The following is an 18,395-nucleotide window of genomic DNA, read 5'->3' as shown; positions in this document are numbered from 1 at the left end:
GGGTGGCGTGCGAGGAACCATATGCGGCGATGGCGGGGTTAGCGTGCGAGGAACAGGAGGAGGCGGTGGCGTGGGTGGCGTGCGAGGAACCATATGAGGCGATGGTGGGGTTAGCGTCCTAGGAACAAGAGGAGGCGGTGGCTTGGGTGGCGTGCGAGGAACAAGAGGAGGCGGTGGCTTGGGTGGCGTGCGAGAGACAGGAGGAGGCGGTGGCTTGGGTAGCGTGCGAGGAACAAGAGGAGGCGGTGGCTTGGGTGACGTGCGAGGAACAAGAGGAGGCGGTGGCTTGGGTAGCGTGCGAGGAACAAGAGGAGGCGGTGGCTTGGGTAGCGTGCGAGGAACAAGAGGAGGCGGTGGCTTGGGTGTCGTGCGAGGAACAAGAGGAGGCGGTGGCTTGGGTGGCGTGCGAGGAACAAGAGGAGGCGGTGGCTTGGGTGGCGTGCGAGGAACAAGAAGAGGCGGTGGCTTGGGTGGCGTGCGAGGAACAAGAGGAGGCGGTGGCTTGGGTGGCGTGCGAGGAACAAGGAGGCGGTGGCTTGGGTAGCGTGAGGAACAAGAGGAGGCGGTGGCTTGGGTGGCGTGCGAGGAACAAGAGGAGGCGGTGGCTTGGGTGGCGTGCGAGGAACAAGAGGAGGCGGTGGCTTGGGTGGCGTGCGAGGAACAAGAGGAGGCGGTGGCTTGGGTGACGTGCGAGGAACAAGAAGAGGCGGTGGCTTGGGTAGCGTGCGAGGGACAGGAGGAGACGGGGGCGTGGGTGGCGTGCGAGGGACAGGAGGAGGCGGTGGCGGGGGTGGCGTGCGAGGGACAGGAGGAGGCGGTGGCTTGGGTGACGTGCGAGGAACAAGAAGAGGCGGTGGCTTGGGTGGCGTGCGAGGGACAGGAGGAGACGGGGGCGTGGGTGGCGTGCGAGGGACAGGAGGAGGCGGTGGCGGGGGTGGCGTGCGAGGGACAGGAGGAGGCGGTGGCGGGGGTGACGTGCGAGGGACAGGAGGAGGCGGTGGCGTGGGTGGCGTTCGAGGGACAAGAGGAGGAGGTGGCTTGGGTGGCGTACGAGGGACAAGAGAAGGAGGTGGCTTGGGTGGCGTGCGAGGGACAGGAGGAGACGGGGGCGTGGGTGGCGTTCGAGGGACAGAAGGAGGCGGTGGCGGGGGTGGCGTGCGAGGGACAGTAGGAGGCGGTGGCGGCGTTCGATAGATAGTAGGTGGAGGTGGCGGGGGTGTAATGTTGTGTGATATGTTTCCTTTCCAGGTAATGTTTCCAGGTAATGTTGTGTGATATGTTTCAGAGGTAATGTTGTGTGATATGTTTCTTTCCAGGTAAGTTGTGTTTTTCTCCAGGTAATGTTGTGTGATATGTTTCCTTGTGTGTGATTCTTTCCAGGTAATGTTGTGTGATATGTTTCCTTTCCAGGTAATGTTGTGTGATATGTTTCCTTTCCAGGTAATGTTGTGTGATATGTTCCCTTTCCAGGTAATGTTGTGTGATATGTTTCCTTTCCAGGTAATGTTGTGTGATATGTTTCCTTTCCAGGTAATGTTGTGTGATATGTTTCCTTTCCAGGTAATGTTGTGTGATATGTTTCCTTTCCAGGTAATGTTGTGTGATATGTTTCTCCAGGTAATGTTGTGTGATATGTTTCCTTCCAGGTAATGTTGTGTGATATGTTTCCTCAGGTAATGTTGTGTGATATGTTTCCTCTCCAGGTAATGTTGTGTGATTTGTTTCCTTTCCAGGTAATGTTGTGTGATATGTTTCCTCTCCAGGTAATGTTGTGTGATATGTTTCCTCTCCAGGTAATGTTGTGTGATTTGTTTCCTCTCCAGGTAATGTTGTGTGATATGTTTCCTTTCCAGGTAATGTTGTGTGATATGTTCCCTTTGCAGGTAATGTTGTGTTATATGTTCCCTTTCCAGGTAATGTTGTGTGATATGTTCCCTTTGCAGGTAATGTTGTGTTATATGTTCCCTTTGCAGGTAATGTTGTGTTATATGTTCCCTTTGCAGGTAATGTTGTGTTATATGTTCCCTTTCCAGGTAATGTTGTGTGATATGTTCCCTTTCCAGGTAATGTTGTGTGATATGTTCCCTTTCCAGGTAATGTTGTGTTATATGTTCCCTTTGCAGGTAATGTTGTGTTATATGTTCCCTCTCCAGGTAATGTTGTGTGATATGTTCACTATCCAGGTAATGTTGTGTGATATGTTTACTATCCAGGTAATGTTGTGTGATATGTTTACTATCCAGGTAATGTTGTGTGATATGTTCCCTCTCCAGGTAATGTTGTGTGATATGTTCCCTCTCCAGGTAATGTTGTGTGATATGTTTACTATCCAGGTAATGTTGTATGAAATGTTCCCTCTCCAGGTAATGCTGTGTGATATGTTTCCTCTCCAGGTAATGTTGTATGAAATGTTCCCTCTCCAGGTAATGTTGTGTGATATGTTTACTATCCAGGTAATGTTGTGTGATATGTTTCTTCTCCAGGTAATGTTGTATGAAATGTTCCCTCTCCAGGTAATGTTGTGTGATAAGTTTATTCTCCAGGTAATGTTGTGTGATAAGTTTCCTTTTCAAGTAATGTTGTGTGATATGTTTCCTCTCCAAGTAATGTTGTGTGATATGTTTCCTCTCCAAGTAATGTTGTGTGAAATGTTCCCTCTCCAGGTAATGTTGTGTGATAAGTTTCCTTTCCGAGTAATGTAGTGTGATAGGTTTCCTCTCCAGGTAATGTTGTGTGATATGTTTCCTCTCCAGGTAATTTTGTATGATATGTTTCCTATCCAGGTAATGTTGTGTGATATGTTTCCTTTCCAGGTAATGTTGTGTGATATGTTCCCTCTCCAGGTAATGTTGTGTGATATGTTTCCTCTCCAGGTAATGTTGTATGATATGTTTCCAGGTAATGTTGTGTGATATGTTTCCAGGTAATGTTGTGTGATATGTTTCCAGGTAATGTTGTGTGATATGTTCCCTTTCCAGGTAATGTTGTGTGCTATGTTTCCTTAAAAGGTAATGTTGTGTGATATGTTTCCTTTTATGGTAATGTTGTGTGATATGTTTCCTTTCCAGGTAATGTTGTGTGATATGTTTCCTTTTATGGTAATGTTGTGTGCTATGTTTCCTTAAAAGGTAATGTTGTGTGATATGTTTCCTTTTATGGTAATGTTGTGTGATATGTTTCCTTTCCAGGTAATGTTGTGTGATATGTTCCCTTTCCAGGTAATGTTATGTGCTATGTTTCCTTAAAAGGAAATGTTGTGTGATATGTTTCCTTTTAAGGTAATGTTGTGTGATATGTTCCCTTTCAAGGTAATATTTTTTTTATATGTCTCCTTTCCAGGTAATGTTGTGTGTTGTGTTTCCAGGTAATGTTACGTGATATGTTTCCAGGTAATGTTGTGTGATATGCTTCCACGTAATGTAATGTGATATGTTTCCGGGTAATGTCGTGTGATATGTTTCCACATAATGTCGTGTGATATGTTTCCAGGTAATGTCGTGTGATATGTTTCCAGGTAATGTTGTGTTATATGCTCCCAGGTAATGTTGTGTGATATGTTTCCAGGTAATGTTGTGTTATATGCTCCCAGGTAATGTCGTGTGATATGTTTCCAGGTAATGTTGTGTGATATGTTTCCAGGTAATGTCGTGTGATATGTTTCCAGGTATTGTCGTGTGATATGTTTCCTGGTAATGTTGTGTGATATGTTTCCACGTAATGTTGTGTGATATGTTTCCAAGTAATGTTGTGTGATATGTTTCCAGGTAATGTCGTGTGATATGTTTCCAGGTAATGTCGTGTGATATGTTTCCACGTAATGTTGTGTGATATGTTTCCAGGTAATGTCGTGTGATATGTTTCCAGGTAATGTTGTGTGATATGTTTCCAGGTAATGTTGTGTGATATGTTTCCAGGTAATGTTGTGTGATATGTTTCCAGGTAATGTTGTGTGATATGTTTCCAGGTAATGTTGTGTGATATGTTTCCAGGTAATGTCATGTGATATGTTTCCAGGTAATGTCGTGTGATATGTTTCCAGGTAATGTCGTGTGATGTGTTTCCAGGTAATGTCGTGTGATATGTTTCCAGGTAATGTCGTGTGATATGTTTCCAGGTAATGTCGTGTGATATGTTTCCAGGTAATGACGTGTGATATGTTTCCAGGTAATGTTGTGTGATATGTTTCCAGGTAATGTCGTGTGATATGTTTCCAGGTAATGTCGTGTGATATGTTTCCAGGTAATGTTGTGTGATATGTTTCCACGTAATGTTGTGTGATATGTTTCCAGGTAATGTCGTGTGATATGTTTCCAGGTAATGTCGTGTGATATGTTTCCACGTAATGTTTTGTGATATGTTTCCAGGTAATGTCGTGTATTATGTTTCCAGGTTATGTCGTGTGATATGTGTCCAGGTAATGTCGTGTGATATGTTTCCAGGTAATGTCGTGTGATGTGTTTCCAGGTAATGTCGTGTGATATGTTTCCAGGTAATGTTGTGTGATATGTTTCCAGGTAATGTCGTGTGATATGTTTCCAGGTAATGTCGTGTGATATGTTTCCAGGTAATGTTGTGTGATATCTTTCCACATAATGTTGTGTGATATGTTTCCAGGTAATGTTGTGTGATATGTTTCCAGGTAATGTCGTGTGATATGTTTCAAGCTAATGTCATGTGATATGTTTCCACGTAATGTTTTGTGATATGTTTCCAGGTAATGTCGTGTATTATGTGTCCAGGTTATGTCGTGTGATATGTGTCCAGGTAATGTCGTGTGATATGTTTCCAGGTAATGTCGTGTGATATGTTTCCAGGTAATGTCGTGTGATATGTTTCCACATAATGTCGTGTGATATGTTTCCAGGTAATGTCGTGTGATATGTTTCCAGGTAATGTCGTGTGATATGTTTCCAGGTAATGTTGTGTGATATGTTTCCAGGTAATGTTGTGTGATATGTTTCCAGGTAATGTTGTGTGATATGTTTCCAGGTAATGTTGTGTGATATGTTTCCAGGTAATGTTGTGTGATATGTTTCCAGGTAATGTCGTGTGATATTTTTCCAGGTAATATTGTGTGATATGTTTCCAAGTTATGTTGTGTGATATGTTTACAGGTAATGTCGTGTGATATATTTCGAGGAAGTGTTGTGTGATATGTTTCCAGGTAATATCTTGTGATATGTTTCCAGGTTATGTTGTGTGATATTTTTCTTTTCCAGGTAATGTCGTGTGATAAGTTTCCAGGTAATGTTGTGTGATATGTTTTCAGGTAATGTTGTGTGATATGTTTCCAGGTAATGTGATGTGATATGTTTCCAGGTAATGTCATATGATATGTTTCCACGTAATGTCATGTGATATGTATCCAGGTAATGTCGTGTGATATGTTTCTAGGTAATGTCGTGTGATATGTTTCCAGGTAATGTCGTGTGATATGTTTTCAGGTATCACACGACATTACATGTTTCCATGTAATGTCGTGTGATATGTTTCCAGGTAATGTCGTGTGATATGTTTCCAGGTAATGTCGTGTGATATGTTTCCAGGTAATGTCGTGTGATATGTTTCCAGGTAATGTCGTGTGATATGTTTCCAGGTAATGTCGTGTGATATGTTTCCAGGTAATGTCGTGATATGTTTCAGGTAATGTCGTGTGATAGGTTTCCAGGTAATGTCGTGTGATATGTTTCCAGGTAATGTCGTGTGATATGTTTCCAGGTAATGTCGTGTGATATGTTTCAACGTAATGTCGTGTGATATGTTTCATGGTAATGTCGTGTGATATGTTTCCAGGTAATGTCGTGTGATATGTTTCCAGGTAATGTCGTGTGATATGTTTCCAGGTAATGTCGTGAGAGAAGTTTGCAGGTAATGTCGTGTGATATGTTTCAGGTAATGTCGTGTGATATGTTTCCAGGTAATGTCGTGATATGTTTCCAGGTAATGTCGTGTGATATGTTTCCAGGTAATGTCGTGTGATATGTTTCCAGGTAATGTCGTGATATGTTTCAGGAAATGTCGTGTGATATGTTTCCAGGAAATGTCGTGTGATATGTTTCCAGGTAATGTCGTGTGATATGTTTCCAGGTAATGTCGTGTGATATGTTTCAGGTGATATGTTTCCAGGTAATGTCGTGTGATGTTTCCAGGTAATGTCGTGTGATATGTTTCAGGTAATGTTGTGATATGTTTCCAGGTAATGTCGTGTGATATGTTTCCAGGTAATGTCGTGTGATATGTTTCCAGGTAATGTCGTGTGATATGTTTCAGGTAATGTCGTGTGATATGTTTCCACGTAATGTCGTGTGATATGTTTCCAGGTAATGTCTTGTGATATGTTTCGACGTATTGTCTTGTGATATGTTCCCATGTATTGTCGTGTGATGTTTCCAGGTAATGTCGTGTGATATGTTTCAGGTAATGTCGTGTGATATGTTTCCAGGTAATGTCGTGATATGTTTCCAGGTAATGTCGTGTGATATGTTTCCAGGTAATGTCGTGTGATATGTTTACAGGTAATGCTGTGATATGTTTCCAGGTATTGTTGTGTGATATGTTCCAGGTAATGTCGTGTGATATGTTTCCAGGTAATGTTGTGTGATATGTTTCCAGGTAATGTCATGTGATATGTTTCCAGGTAATGTTGTGTGATATGTTTCCAGGTAATGTCGTGTGATATGTTTCCAGGTAATGTCGTGTGATATGTTTCCAGGTAATGTCGTGTGATATGTTTCCAGGTAATGTTGTGTGATATGTTTCCAGTTAATGTTGTGTGATATGTTTCCAGGTAATGTCGTGTGATATGTTTCCACATAATGTCGTGTGATATGTTTCCAGGTAATGTTGTGTGATATGTTTCCAGGTAATGTCATGTGATATGTTTCCAGGTAATGTCGTGTGATATGTTTCCAGGTAATGTTGTGTGATATGTTTCCAGGTAATGTTGTGTGATATGTTTCCACATAATGTCGTGTGATATGTTTCCAGGTAATGTCGTGTGATATGTTTCCAGGTAATGTTGTGTGATATGTTTCCAGGTAATGTCGTGTGATATGTTTCCAGGTAATGTTGTGTGATATGTTTCCAGGTAATGTCGTGTGATATGTTTCCAGGTAATGTTGTGTGATATGTTTTCAGGGAATGTTGTGTGATATGTTTCCAGGTAATGTCGTGTGATATGTTTCCAGGTAATGTCGTGTGATATGTTTCCAGGTAATGTCGTGATAGGTTCCAGGTAATGTCGTGTGATATGTTTCCAGGTAATGTCGTGTGATATGTTTCCAGGTAATGTTGTGTGATATGTTTCCAGGTAATGTTGTGTGATATGTTTCCAGGTAATGTCGTGTGATATGTTTCCAGGTAATGTCGTGTGATATGTTTCCAGGTAATGTCGTGTGATATGTTTCCAGGTAATGTCGTGTGATATGTTTCCAGGTAATGTTGTGTGATATGTTCCAGGTAATGTCGTGTGATATGTTTCCAGGTAATGTCGTGTGATATGTTTCCAGGTAATGTCGTGTGATATGTTTCAAGGTAATGTCGTGTGATATGTTTCCAGGTAATGTCGTGTGATATGTTTCCAGGTAATGTCGTGTGATATGTTTCCAGGTAATGTCGTGTGATATGTTTCCAGGTAATGTCGTGTGATATGTTTCCAGGTAATGTCATGTGATATGTTTCCAGGTAATGTCGTGTGATATGTTTCCAGGTAATGTCGTGTGATATGTTTCCAGGTAATGTCGTGTGATATGTTTCCAGGTAATGTCGTGTGATATGTTTCCAGGTAATGTTGTGTGATATGTTTCCAGGTAATGTCGTGTGATATGTTTCCAGGTAATGTTGTGATATGTTTCCAGGTAATGTTGTGTGATATGTTTCCAGGTAATGTCGTGTGATATGTTTCCAGGTAATGTTGTGTGATATGTTTCCAGGTAATGTCGTGTGATATGTTTCCAGGTAATGTCGTGTGATATGTTTCCAGGTAATGTCGTGTGATATGTTTCCAGGTAATGTTGTGTGATATGTTTCCAGGTAATGTCGTGTGATATGTTTCCAGGTAATGTCGTGTGATATGTTTTCAGGTAATGTCGTGTGATATGTTTCCAGGTAATGTTGTGTGATATGTTTCCAGGTAATGTCGTGTGATATGTTTCCAGGTAATGTTGTGTGATATGTTTCCAGGTAATGTCGTGTGATATGTTTCCAGGTAATGTCGTGTGATATGTTTCCAGGTAATGTCGTGTGATATGTTTCCAGGTAATGTCGTGTGATATGTTTCCAGGTAATGTTGTGTGATATGTTTCCAGGTAATGTCGTGTGATATGTTTCCAGGTAATGTCATGTTACATGTTTCCAGGTAATGTTGTGTGATATGTTTCCAGGTAATGTTGTGTGATATGTTTCCAGGTAATGTTGTGTGATATGTTTCCAGGTAATGTCATGTTACATGTTTCCAGGTAATGTCGTGTGATATGTTTCCAGGTAATGTCGTGTGATATGTTTCCAGGTAATGTCGTGTGATATGTTTCCAGATAATGTTTGGTGATATTTTTCCAGGTAATATCGTGTGATATGTTTCCAGGTAATGTCGTGTGATATGTTTCCAGGTAATGTCGTGTGATATGTTTCCAGGTAATGTCGTGTGATATGTTTCCACTTAATGTGTTGTTATATGTTTCCAGGTAATGTCGTGTGATATGTTTCCAGGTAATGTCTTGTGATATGTTTCCAGGTAATGTCGTGTGATATGTTTCCAGGTAATGTCGTGTGATATGTTTCCAGGTAATGTCGTGTGATATGTTTCCAGGTAATGTCGTGTGATATGTTTCCAGGTAATGTCGTGTGATATGTTTCCAGGTAATGTCGTGTGATATGTTTCCAGGTAATGTTGTGTGATATGTTTCAAGGTAATGTCGTGTTATATGTTTCCAGGTAATGTTGTGTGATATGTTTACAGTTAATGTCGTGTGATATGTTAACATGTAATGTCTTGTGATATGTTTCCAGGTAATGTAGTTAGATATGTTTCCAGGTAATGTCGTGTGATATGTTTCCAGGTAATGTCGTGTGATATGTTTCCAGGTAATGTTGTGTGATATGTTTCCAGGTAATGTCGTGTGATATGTTTCCAGGTAATGTCGTGTGATATGTTTCCAGGTAATGTTGTGTGATATGTTTCCAGGTAATGTCGTGTGATATGTTTCCAGGTAATGTCGTGTGATATGTTTCAAGGTAATGTTGTGTGATATGTTTCCAGGTAATGTCGTGTGATATGTTTCCAGGTAATGTCGTGTGATATGTTTCAAGGTAATGTCGTGTGATATGTTTACAGGTAATGTTGCGTGATATGTTTCCAGGTAATGTTGTGTGATATGTTTCCAGGTAATGTTGTGTGATATGTTTCCAGGTAATGTCGTGTGATATGTTTCCAGGTAATGTTGTGTGATATGTTTCCAGGTAATGTCGTGTGATATGTTTCCAGGTAATGTCGTGTGATATGTTTCAAGGTAATGTTGTGTGGTATGTTTAAGGTAATGTCGTGTGATAGGTTTCCAGGTAATGTTGTGTGATATGTTTCCATGTAATGTCGTGTGATATGTTTACAGGTAATGTTGTGTGATATGTTTCCAGGTAATGTTGTGTGATATGTTTCAGGTAATGTTGTGTGATATATTTCCAGGTAATGTCGTGTGATATGTTTCCAGGTAATGTCGGGGGAGATGTTTCATGGTATTGTTGTGTGATGTGTTTCCAGGTAATGTCGTGTGATATGTTTCCAGGTAATGTTGTGTGATATGTTTCCAGGTAATGTCGTGAGATGTTTCAGGTAATGTCGTGTGATATGTTTCCTGGTAATGTCGTGTGATATGTTTCCAGGTAATGTCGTGTTATATGTTTTCCGGTAATGTTGTGTTATATGTTTCAGGTAATGTCGTGTGATATGTTTCCAGGTAATGTTGTGTGATATGTTTCCAGGTAATGTCGTGTGATATGTTTCCAGGTAATGTCGTGTGATATGTTTCCAGGTAATGTCGTGTGATATGTTTCAAGGTAATGTTGTGTGATATGTTTCCAGGTAATGTCGTGTGATATGTTTCAAGGTAATGTCGTGTGATATGTTTCCAGGTAATGTTGTGTGATATGTTTCCATGTAATGTCGTGTGATATGTTTCCAGGTAATGTCGTGTGATATGTTTCATGGTAATGTCGTGTGATATGTTTCCAGGTAATGTCGTGTGATATGTTTCCAGGTAATGTCGTGTGATATGTTTTCAGGTAATGTTGTGTGATTTGTTTCAGGTAATGTCGTGTGATATGTTTCCAGGTAATGTTGTGTGATATGTTTCAGGTAATGTCGTGTGATATGTTTCAGGTAATGTCGTGTGATATGTTTCCAGGTAATGTCGTGTGATATGTTTCAGGTAATGTCGTGTGATATGTTTCAGGTAATGTCGTGTGATATGTTCCCAGGTAATGTAGTGTGATATGTTTCCAGGTAATGTCGTGTGATATGTTTCCAGGTAATGTCGTGTGATATGTTTCCAGGTAATGTCGTGTGATATGTTTCCAGGTAATGTCGTGTGATATGTTTCAGGTAATGTCGTGATATGTTTCCAGGTAATGTTGTGTGATATGTTTCCAGGTAATGTCGTGTGATATGTTTCCAGGTAATGTCGTGTGATATGTTTCCAGGTAATGTCGTATGATATGTTTCCAGGTAATGTCGTGTGATATGTTTCCAGGTAATGTCGTGTGATATGTTTCCAGGTAATGTCGTGTGATATGTTTCCAGGTAATGTCGTGTGATATGTTTCCAGGTAATGTCGTATGATATGTTTCCAGGTAATGTCGTGTGATATGCAGTGCTGGCCACGGTTCGTCTAACCCACTAGCCGCTGATTAGCGAGGCAAGTTTTTTCATTAGGTGATTAGATTTTTTGTTAACTTTGTAAAGTGTTAGTGAACCAATTAGCTTCCGCTGAATATAGTTTCTCGTCCGCCAACTTTAAGTCCACTAAAAAAATCATACAGGTTTGTGGGCAGACACAGCACCAGCTGAGCCACATGGCGCAATAATTCCAGGGCTTCCACTTTTGGGTAAATTAATCATTAAAATAGGGTAATTGGACGCTTATTAGTGAAATCTATTGTCGAAGCTACAACTCATTGAAATTTCAGGTCACTAGGTCTGTTTTTAAGGATTTTAGAGCCAAAATACTAAACCGAAGATAAATCCATATAGAGTAAAATAGCGGTTAGCGGTTAGCGTTAGCTTCTACTAATTTCTTTATCGGTTTAGCGGTTTAGCATATGCGAAGTTAATATTATAGTCAGTGGATCACCAGTTAGCGAAGCTGACTTTCTGGTTAGCGGTGCCCACCACTGCTGGACACACTGCCGCCTCCAACACGTTGCAGCGTCTACTCTGTGACTGTTGAGTAGTGTACTCCGTAGAGTGCCCAACGCTGTCTGCTACTCCAGCTGAGCAGTGGACTGTTTTAGGCTACTACTCAGAAGGCTGCACTGTATCAACTGTGTTGCCTACTGTAGAATGCTACGTAGCAACTCACAGGGGTACTTTGTAGGCCACTTACAGGGCACTCTGGCTACTCAGACGAATGGCTGAGGAAAAGGAGGAGGAGGAGGAGGAGGAGGAGGAGGAGGAGGAGGAGGAGGGGGAGGAGGAGGAGGAGGAGGAAGGTGGCCAGGATGAATGTCAGAGTGGCGGCACGCGTGTGGCATGCGGCGGCCGGCCAGGCCAGTGTGGCTGTGTGCGGGTTGGCAGGTGGACACGGGCAGTGCGCACACCGCCGCGCCGCGCCTCGCCACACATGCAGCTGTTGGGCCGCCCACACTGGTGCTCGTGGGCCTCGACTCGTCGGGCAAGACCACGGCGCTGCTGCGGCTCAAGTACGGCCACTACGTGAACACCGTGCCCACCGTCGGCTTCAACTGCGAATGTTTGCGGGGCGGCGGCTGCTCCTGGGTGGCATGGGACGTGGCGGTGCTGAGCGCGTGCGACCCCTTTGGCGCGCCGCGCGTGCTGTTCGTGGTGGATGCCAGCAGCGGCGAGGAGCGGCTGGAGGATGCGCGCCACGAGTTGCACGTCCTGGTGCGCCGGCAAGCGGCACAGAGCGCCGCGCTGCGCCGCTCACGGCCGCCGCTGCTGGTGCTGGCCAACAAACAGGATCTCCCGGGGGCCAGGACGCCCGCCGCCATGGCTGACGCCCTCGGCCTGCACGACCTGACGCCCGCCCAGCCCTGGGGCCATGCACCCGCCTGTGCCGTCACCGGCGAGGGTCTGCCCGAGGCCATGGACCTCCTGCGCCGCCTCCTCCTCAAGGCACAAGACACGCTCTCACGGGGCTGACTTGTGGGTCACCCTATGCTCCCCGCCGCCCCCACCTCCTTCAGTTTATCCCTGCCCAGCCCCGCACCAAACCCCTGGACCCCCGAGGCGTGAGGCGATGGAGCCCGAGTACTCGTATGGGGACAGGCGGGGAACTACAGACAACTGAGTGCCACTGGTGGCTGACATATGTGATAATGTGTGTGTATGTGTGTGTGTGTGTGTGTGTGTGTGTGTGTGTGTGTGTGTGTGTGTGTGTGTGAAGCGTGCATGCAGTGTTTGAAGGGGTGTATTTATAATATTTATTGTGCAATAGCCAGAAACGTCACACATACACAAGCACGTAGCCCGTACCCAGAGATCCGTCACTTGTGAGTCGCTCATCCGGGAAAAGTAATAGTTGGCAATCGTGAGACTATTGTGTGATCAAACCATTACACACACACACACACACACACACACACACACACACACACACACACACACACACATATACACACACCGCTCCGGTAGCTCAGTCGGTTAGAGCGCGGCGCTGCAAGGCTTCAAGGTCAAACAGGTGGCGGTTCGAGCCCCGCTCAGGCCGGATTCATTCCGTTGACTAGGAGTGGTTACTGTCCCCCCTTGAGCAAGGGGGATGGGGTGTGTGGTGTGTGAGGTCCTGGCAGTACCCAGAGATCGACGATAATGAGCATGCACTTCCTCGTGTCGGGAGGGTACCTGCTGGCGAAAGCGAGTCCAACTCGTGATCAGGCCTTGGTGAATTACACACACACACACACACACACACACACACACACACACACACACACACAGGCTCTGGTCAGTGTTACATGTAGTACAACTGTATTATACGTACGCGCATCCCTTGAGACAAATGTATATGTAAATAGCCGTATTTATAAAGATGTAGGAAATATATTTTGTTATACTGTTGAAACTATGTGGAAGTATTATTATCTTTGCCACTCTTCTATCGATCTACGTTGGACGCGCACAGAAACTAATTCTCCTTTCATCATTATAGGACAAAACCAGGCACGGAAAAAAAACGAGAAAAACAAGAACAACAGCACCATAAAAAATACGAGTAGAAAGGAAGAACCAGATTAAGAACTAGAAAAAGATCAAGAACACGAATAACTAGAAGAACCAGCAGATCAAGAACAGGAGGAAGAACAAGAACCAGTAAAAATAAGAGGAAAAAAAACACAGACGGAGAAAGTGAACGTAAACAACATTACAAAGAGCAGTATATTAAAACTAACCGCGTGACCTGCTATGCCTCCTGACCCTCCCTGACCTGACCTGACCTCTTGTTTACCGTGACCGTGACCTCTGACCGCTCGTGACCCTTTATGACCCCCGCTGTCCCCACCAAAACAACCGAACAGAGAGGATTCAGAGAGCTTCAAAACATCTATTGACCCTCTTGGTAAAGTAACACGCAAACAGGTGATGTGGTGGTGGTGGTAGTAGTAGTAGTAGTAGTAGTAGTAGTAGTAGTAGTTGAAGTGATAATAGATGTAGTTGTTACTGTTGTTGTTGTAATAGTAGTAGTAGAAGTAGTCCCCCAAGACTGGGTGGGATGGGGATCACCAACCCTGAGAAGCTGGCAGATAAGGAGATATAAAACTCCATCAGCCTTACCAGGTCACTCATCAACAGGATCATCGCTCAGGAGGCAGAGGGCGAGATAGACCAAACAGAAATAAGAGATATTAAAAGAAAAATCTCAGAAGAAAGGCAACAGGCCCAAAAAGACGAGCTGGACCGTCTTACACACCACCTGTCCACAGAAATGGGTAGAAAAATACACACAGCACAGGAGGCAGGCGCCTCTAATTGGCTAACGTCATTACCAATCAGAGCAAAAGGCTTCAGCCTCAACAAACAAGAATTTGTCGACGCCATTGCTCTGAGATATGGCTGGCCGATTGAGGGACTGCCTGATCTCTGTGCATGTGGATCACCAAATGATGTCACCCACACCATGACATGTAAAAAAGGAGGCTTTGTCTGTATTCGACACGATGAAGTGAGGGATCTGACAGCCAGCATGCTCGGAGAGGTATGCCAAGACGTCACTACCGAGCCGGCACTGCTTCCCCTGGACGGCGAACACCTTCGGTACAGGACAGCCAATACCTCACAGGAGGCACGGGTTGATGTAAGTGCCCGCGGACTCTGGGTGCGCGGACAGCGGGCGTTCATGGACATCCGCATATTCGACCCGATGGCTGCCTGTCACCGTGAGCTGCCCCTGCAAGCCGCCCACCACAGGAACGAGCAGGAGAAGACAAGGGCATACGGTGAAAGAATCCAACATGTGGATCAGGACAGCTTCACCCCCCTCGTCTTCACCACATCCGGCGGGATGGGTCCCAGGGCCCAATGCCTCTACGCACGCCTCGCGGAACTAATCTCAGAAAAGAAGCATCAGCCAAGGAGCCACGTTGTCGCCTGGATGAGGTGTTGCCTCTCGTTCTCCCTGCTCAGGTCGGCCATCCTATGTCTCAGGGGCACCAGACACTCTGGCCCAAAAGCCACCAACATCTCCAATATGGACTATGAAGCCACAGTGGTGGAGAGTGACATTAGGGTGGGTCGGGAGTGACTGGAGTAGGGAAGGAAAGGGGAATCTAGACGTAATAGATGATAGGTGATTTAGTGTCAGGTAGTATTAGTGATATGGGTGGATGCCACAGTCATTAGCGAACAGAGTTGGGGCTAATGACCTCCAAGCTATGGAGCCCTCCATGATTATGTGTCGGGAAAATAAACATGGGTGGAGGTATCATTTATGTTGTGAAAAAAAAAAAAAGTAGTAGTAGTAGTAGTAGTAGTAGTAGTAGTAGTAGTAGTGGTTGTTGTTGTTGTTGTTGTAGCACGAAGAAAAAAAATAGAAAAAAAAAACAAGAAAAGAAAGAAAGGAAAAACAAGAACAAATGCAAAAACAAAACAAAACAACAAAACAGCAAAAACAAACAAAAAACATCAAAACAAAAAGAAGAAAAAAGGAAAGCAAAACAGAGCACCCACACAAAACGTTGGTTACTCAGGAGAAAGCCGCCAGAAACGTTCCTCACAGCCCCACCAACACACACACACGCGGCACTGGAGAAAGCGTCGCTGATTTCACGTTGGGCGACACGCTGGCGGCTGGTTCATATAATTATCCATTTTACAAGTTAGCTTCCAGGACTTTTTTATAACTTAATTCCATATCATATTTTTCTATCTCTTAACACAACTCCCAGACCTTGTAAGCATAACTGAATTTCGCATCATATTGTATTTATTTTATTTACAAGCTTCTCTCTCACACACGGTTTTTTTTTTTATAACTGAATTTCGCATCATATATTCATTTATCTCTACCACAATTCCAAGGTATTTTCTATGTATCTTTCACTTTAACCTCACATTGTATTTATTTTATTTATTTACAATCTTCTCTCTCACACACGGCTTCCATATTTTTATTTTTTTTATAACTGAATTTCACATCATATATTCATTTATCTCTGACACGATTCCAAGGTGCTGTCTATGTCTCTTTCAGTTGGACCTCATATTGTATTTATTTTATTTATTTACAAGCTTCTCTCTTACACACGGTTTCTTTATTTTTTATAAATGAATTTCACATAATATTCATTCATCTCTGACACAGTTCCAAGGTGCTGTCTATGTCTCTTTCAGTTTAACCTCATATTGTATTTATTTTATTTATTTACAAGCTTCCTTCTCTCACACAGTTTCCAGATTTTTTTATAACAGGATTTCACATCATTTATTTATTTCTGACATAGTTCCAAGATGCTTTCTATGTATCTCTGAGTTTACCATCGTTATTTCGTGTATTTAATTTCTTTCACACGGCTTTCATAGTTTCCAAGCATCATTAAACTTAAAACAATATTATTCAGTTAATTTCTCTCTCTCATGGTTTATATAACCTCTAAGTATCAATATGATTGATTAATAGTTTATTGTTGCAAGTAAACAACAAAGGAGAAGGGAGGAACTACTTTAACTCACCTGCATCGAGTATATATTAAGTATTGGCTTCGTATACCGTCTAACTTGGTATGTCCCTCTAATTATACGCATTATTTATCACTCTTTAGCATAACAACATCTAATTAATTACATGCATTCTTAATCATATCTAGCGTAACAACATCATTAGTAGACAAATCGCTAAGATAACACAAACTACCTTTCTACTGGGTGGCTGAAGTGGTAGCGTGCTGGGCCCACATTCACCATGTGATGGACGACACAAGTTCGAATCCCTACGCTATCACCTCGGATTTTTCAGTTACCGCCGAGTGGCTTAAAACTACCCATGCACATGCTGTCCTGAAGACCACCCATCAACCCGGACTCTAGAGGAAACCGTCCAAGAATCAAGAACGAGTTCCGGGGGGCAGCATGAGCCCAGAGAAGATGGCGCCACTATAAACACTTGCCTGCGCCATGACGGGCTGGGGCCGAATACCATCCAGGCTCCTCAAGCAAGCCTACCGGCGCAATAGGCGGAGACGTAAAAAAAAAAAAAAAAAAACAGCCCATGCAATAAGTATCAAGCATTAAGTTTATCGGTTCCGTCTGTCCTTCAAATTATAGTACTCATTCCTTATCATTCATAGCATAACATCATTAGTAGAGATATAGCTAAAATAACCCAGTCCGTTCTTTCTGTTTAAGCCCATTCATTAAGTTTGTGTTGGCTCCGAATCGTCACACCTGGTCTGTCCCTCTAAATATGCGCAGTTCACTTTAAATCATAATAACATCAATAGTATAGAGAAATCGCTAAAATAACACTAATTCCCTTCCTACTTAAGTTCATTCATTAGTAGAGTGCATTAATTATTACTTCCGAACACTCCAAACTAGGTTGTCTCTCTAATTATACGTATGCCTAACCATTCATAGCGTTAACAGCATCGTTGGTGAGAAATCGCTGAAATAACTCCCATAACACTCTTCCCCCTTCATAAAATATCTCCACATTCAATAAGTATCGAGTATTTAGTAGATTAGCGCCGTCTGCCCTTCTAAGTATACATATTTATAATCATTCTTAGCATAACAACATCATTTTAGTGAAGAAACCGCTGAAATAACTCATAACACTCTTTCCCCTTCATGAAACATCTCCTCATTCAGTAAATATCGAGTATTTAGTAGATTAGCTCCGTCTGCCCTTCTAAGTATACGTATTCCTAATCACTCCTTAGCATAACAACATCATTAGTGAAGAAACCGCTGAAATAACTCACATAACACTCTTTCCCCTTTATAAAATATCTCCTCATTCAGTAAGTATCGAGTATTTAGTATATTAACTCCATCTGCCCTTCTAAGTATACGTATTCCTAATCATTCCTAGAATAACAACATCATTTTAGTAAAGAAACCGCTGAAATAACTCACATAACACTCTTCCCCCTACATAAAATATCTCCTCATTCACTAAGCATCGAGTATTTAGTATATTAGCTCCGTCTGGCCTTCTAAGTATACGTATTCCTAATCATTCCTTAGCATAACAACATCATTAGTGGAGAAATCGCTTAAATAACACACATAACTCTTCCTCCGTCACCTCGTTCACTAAGTATCGCTCAGTTTCAAGCCATGGGTCAGTCGTCTCGTCCCGCGCGGTCCAGGCGTGTCCGTAAACTTTTGAGAGATCTTAGAAACTTTCTCACGGAAGTCCCCCATCGTCGGTCACTCACTCCTTCCCGCTCCTGCTCACTTTCTCCTACTCTAACCTCATTTTCCCTCCTCCTCCGTCATTTTCCTCGGCTGTTGAATGCCCGGAGAAGCGCCTTTAGGATGTCTTAGCGTATTTCTAACCTTTTCTGTCCGTATTTACTCGCTGCTTGTGCCTAAAATGAGATGAATGTGCCTATAACTTCATTTTCCCTCCCTGGTCATTTTCCTCGGCTGCTGAATGCCCAGAGATGCACCGTAAGCATGTTTTTGGCGTATTTCCAACCTTTTCCGTCCGTATTTACTCGCTGCTTGT

General features: G+C 43.0%; 1 protein-coding gene and 1 long non-coding RNA gene across 2 annotated transcripts in view; one reads left to right on the top strand and one right to left on the bottom strand.

Moving 5' to 3' along the window:
- The window catches only part of LOC126994552 (uncharacterized), a 43,404-nt gene that overhangs the window by 19,956 nt on the left and 5,053 nt on the right, over positions 1–18,395 (bottom strand). The gene's annotated exons all lie outside the window — the stretch shown is intronic.
- LOC126994551 (ADP-ribosylation factor-like protein 4C) lies at positions 11,158–13,284 on the top strand. The gene has a single exon (XM_050853880.1). The coding sequence runs from the start codon at positions 11,714–11,716 to the stop codon at positions 12,368–12,370; it is 657 nt and encodes a 218-aa protein (XP_050709837.1). The 5' UTR covers positions 11,158–11,713; the 3' UTR covers positions 12,371–13,284.

Source organism: Eriocheir sinensis, unplaced genomic scaffold, assembly GCF_024679095.1.
Source record: "Eriocheir sinensis breed Jianghai 21 unplaced genomic scaffold, ASM2467909v1 Scaffold819, whole genome shotgun sequence".
In the NCBI taxonomy this organism is placed as follows: Eukaryota; Metazoa; Arthropoda; class Malacostraca; order Decapoda; family Varunidae; genus Eriocheir; species Eriocheir sinensis.
The sequence above is the reverse complement of the archived record's forward strand: the minus strand, read 5'-3'. Positions and strand labels throughout refer to the sequence as shown.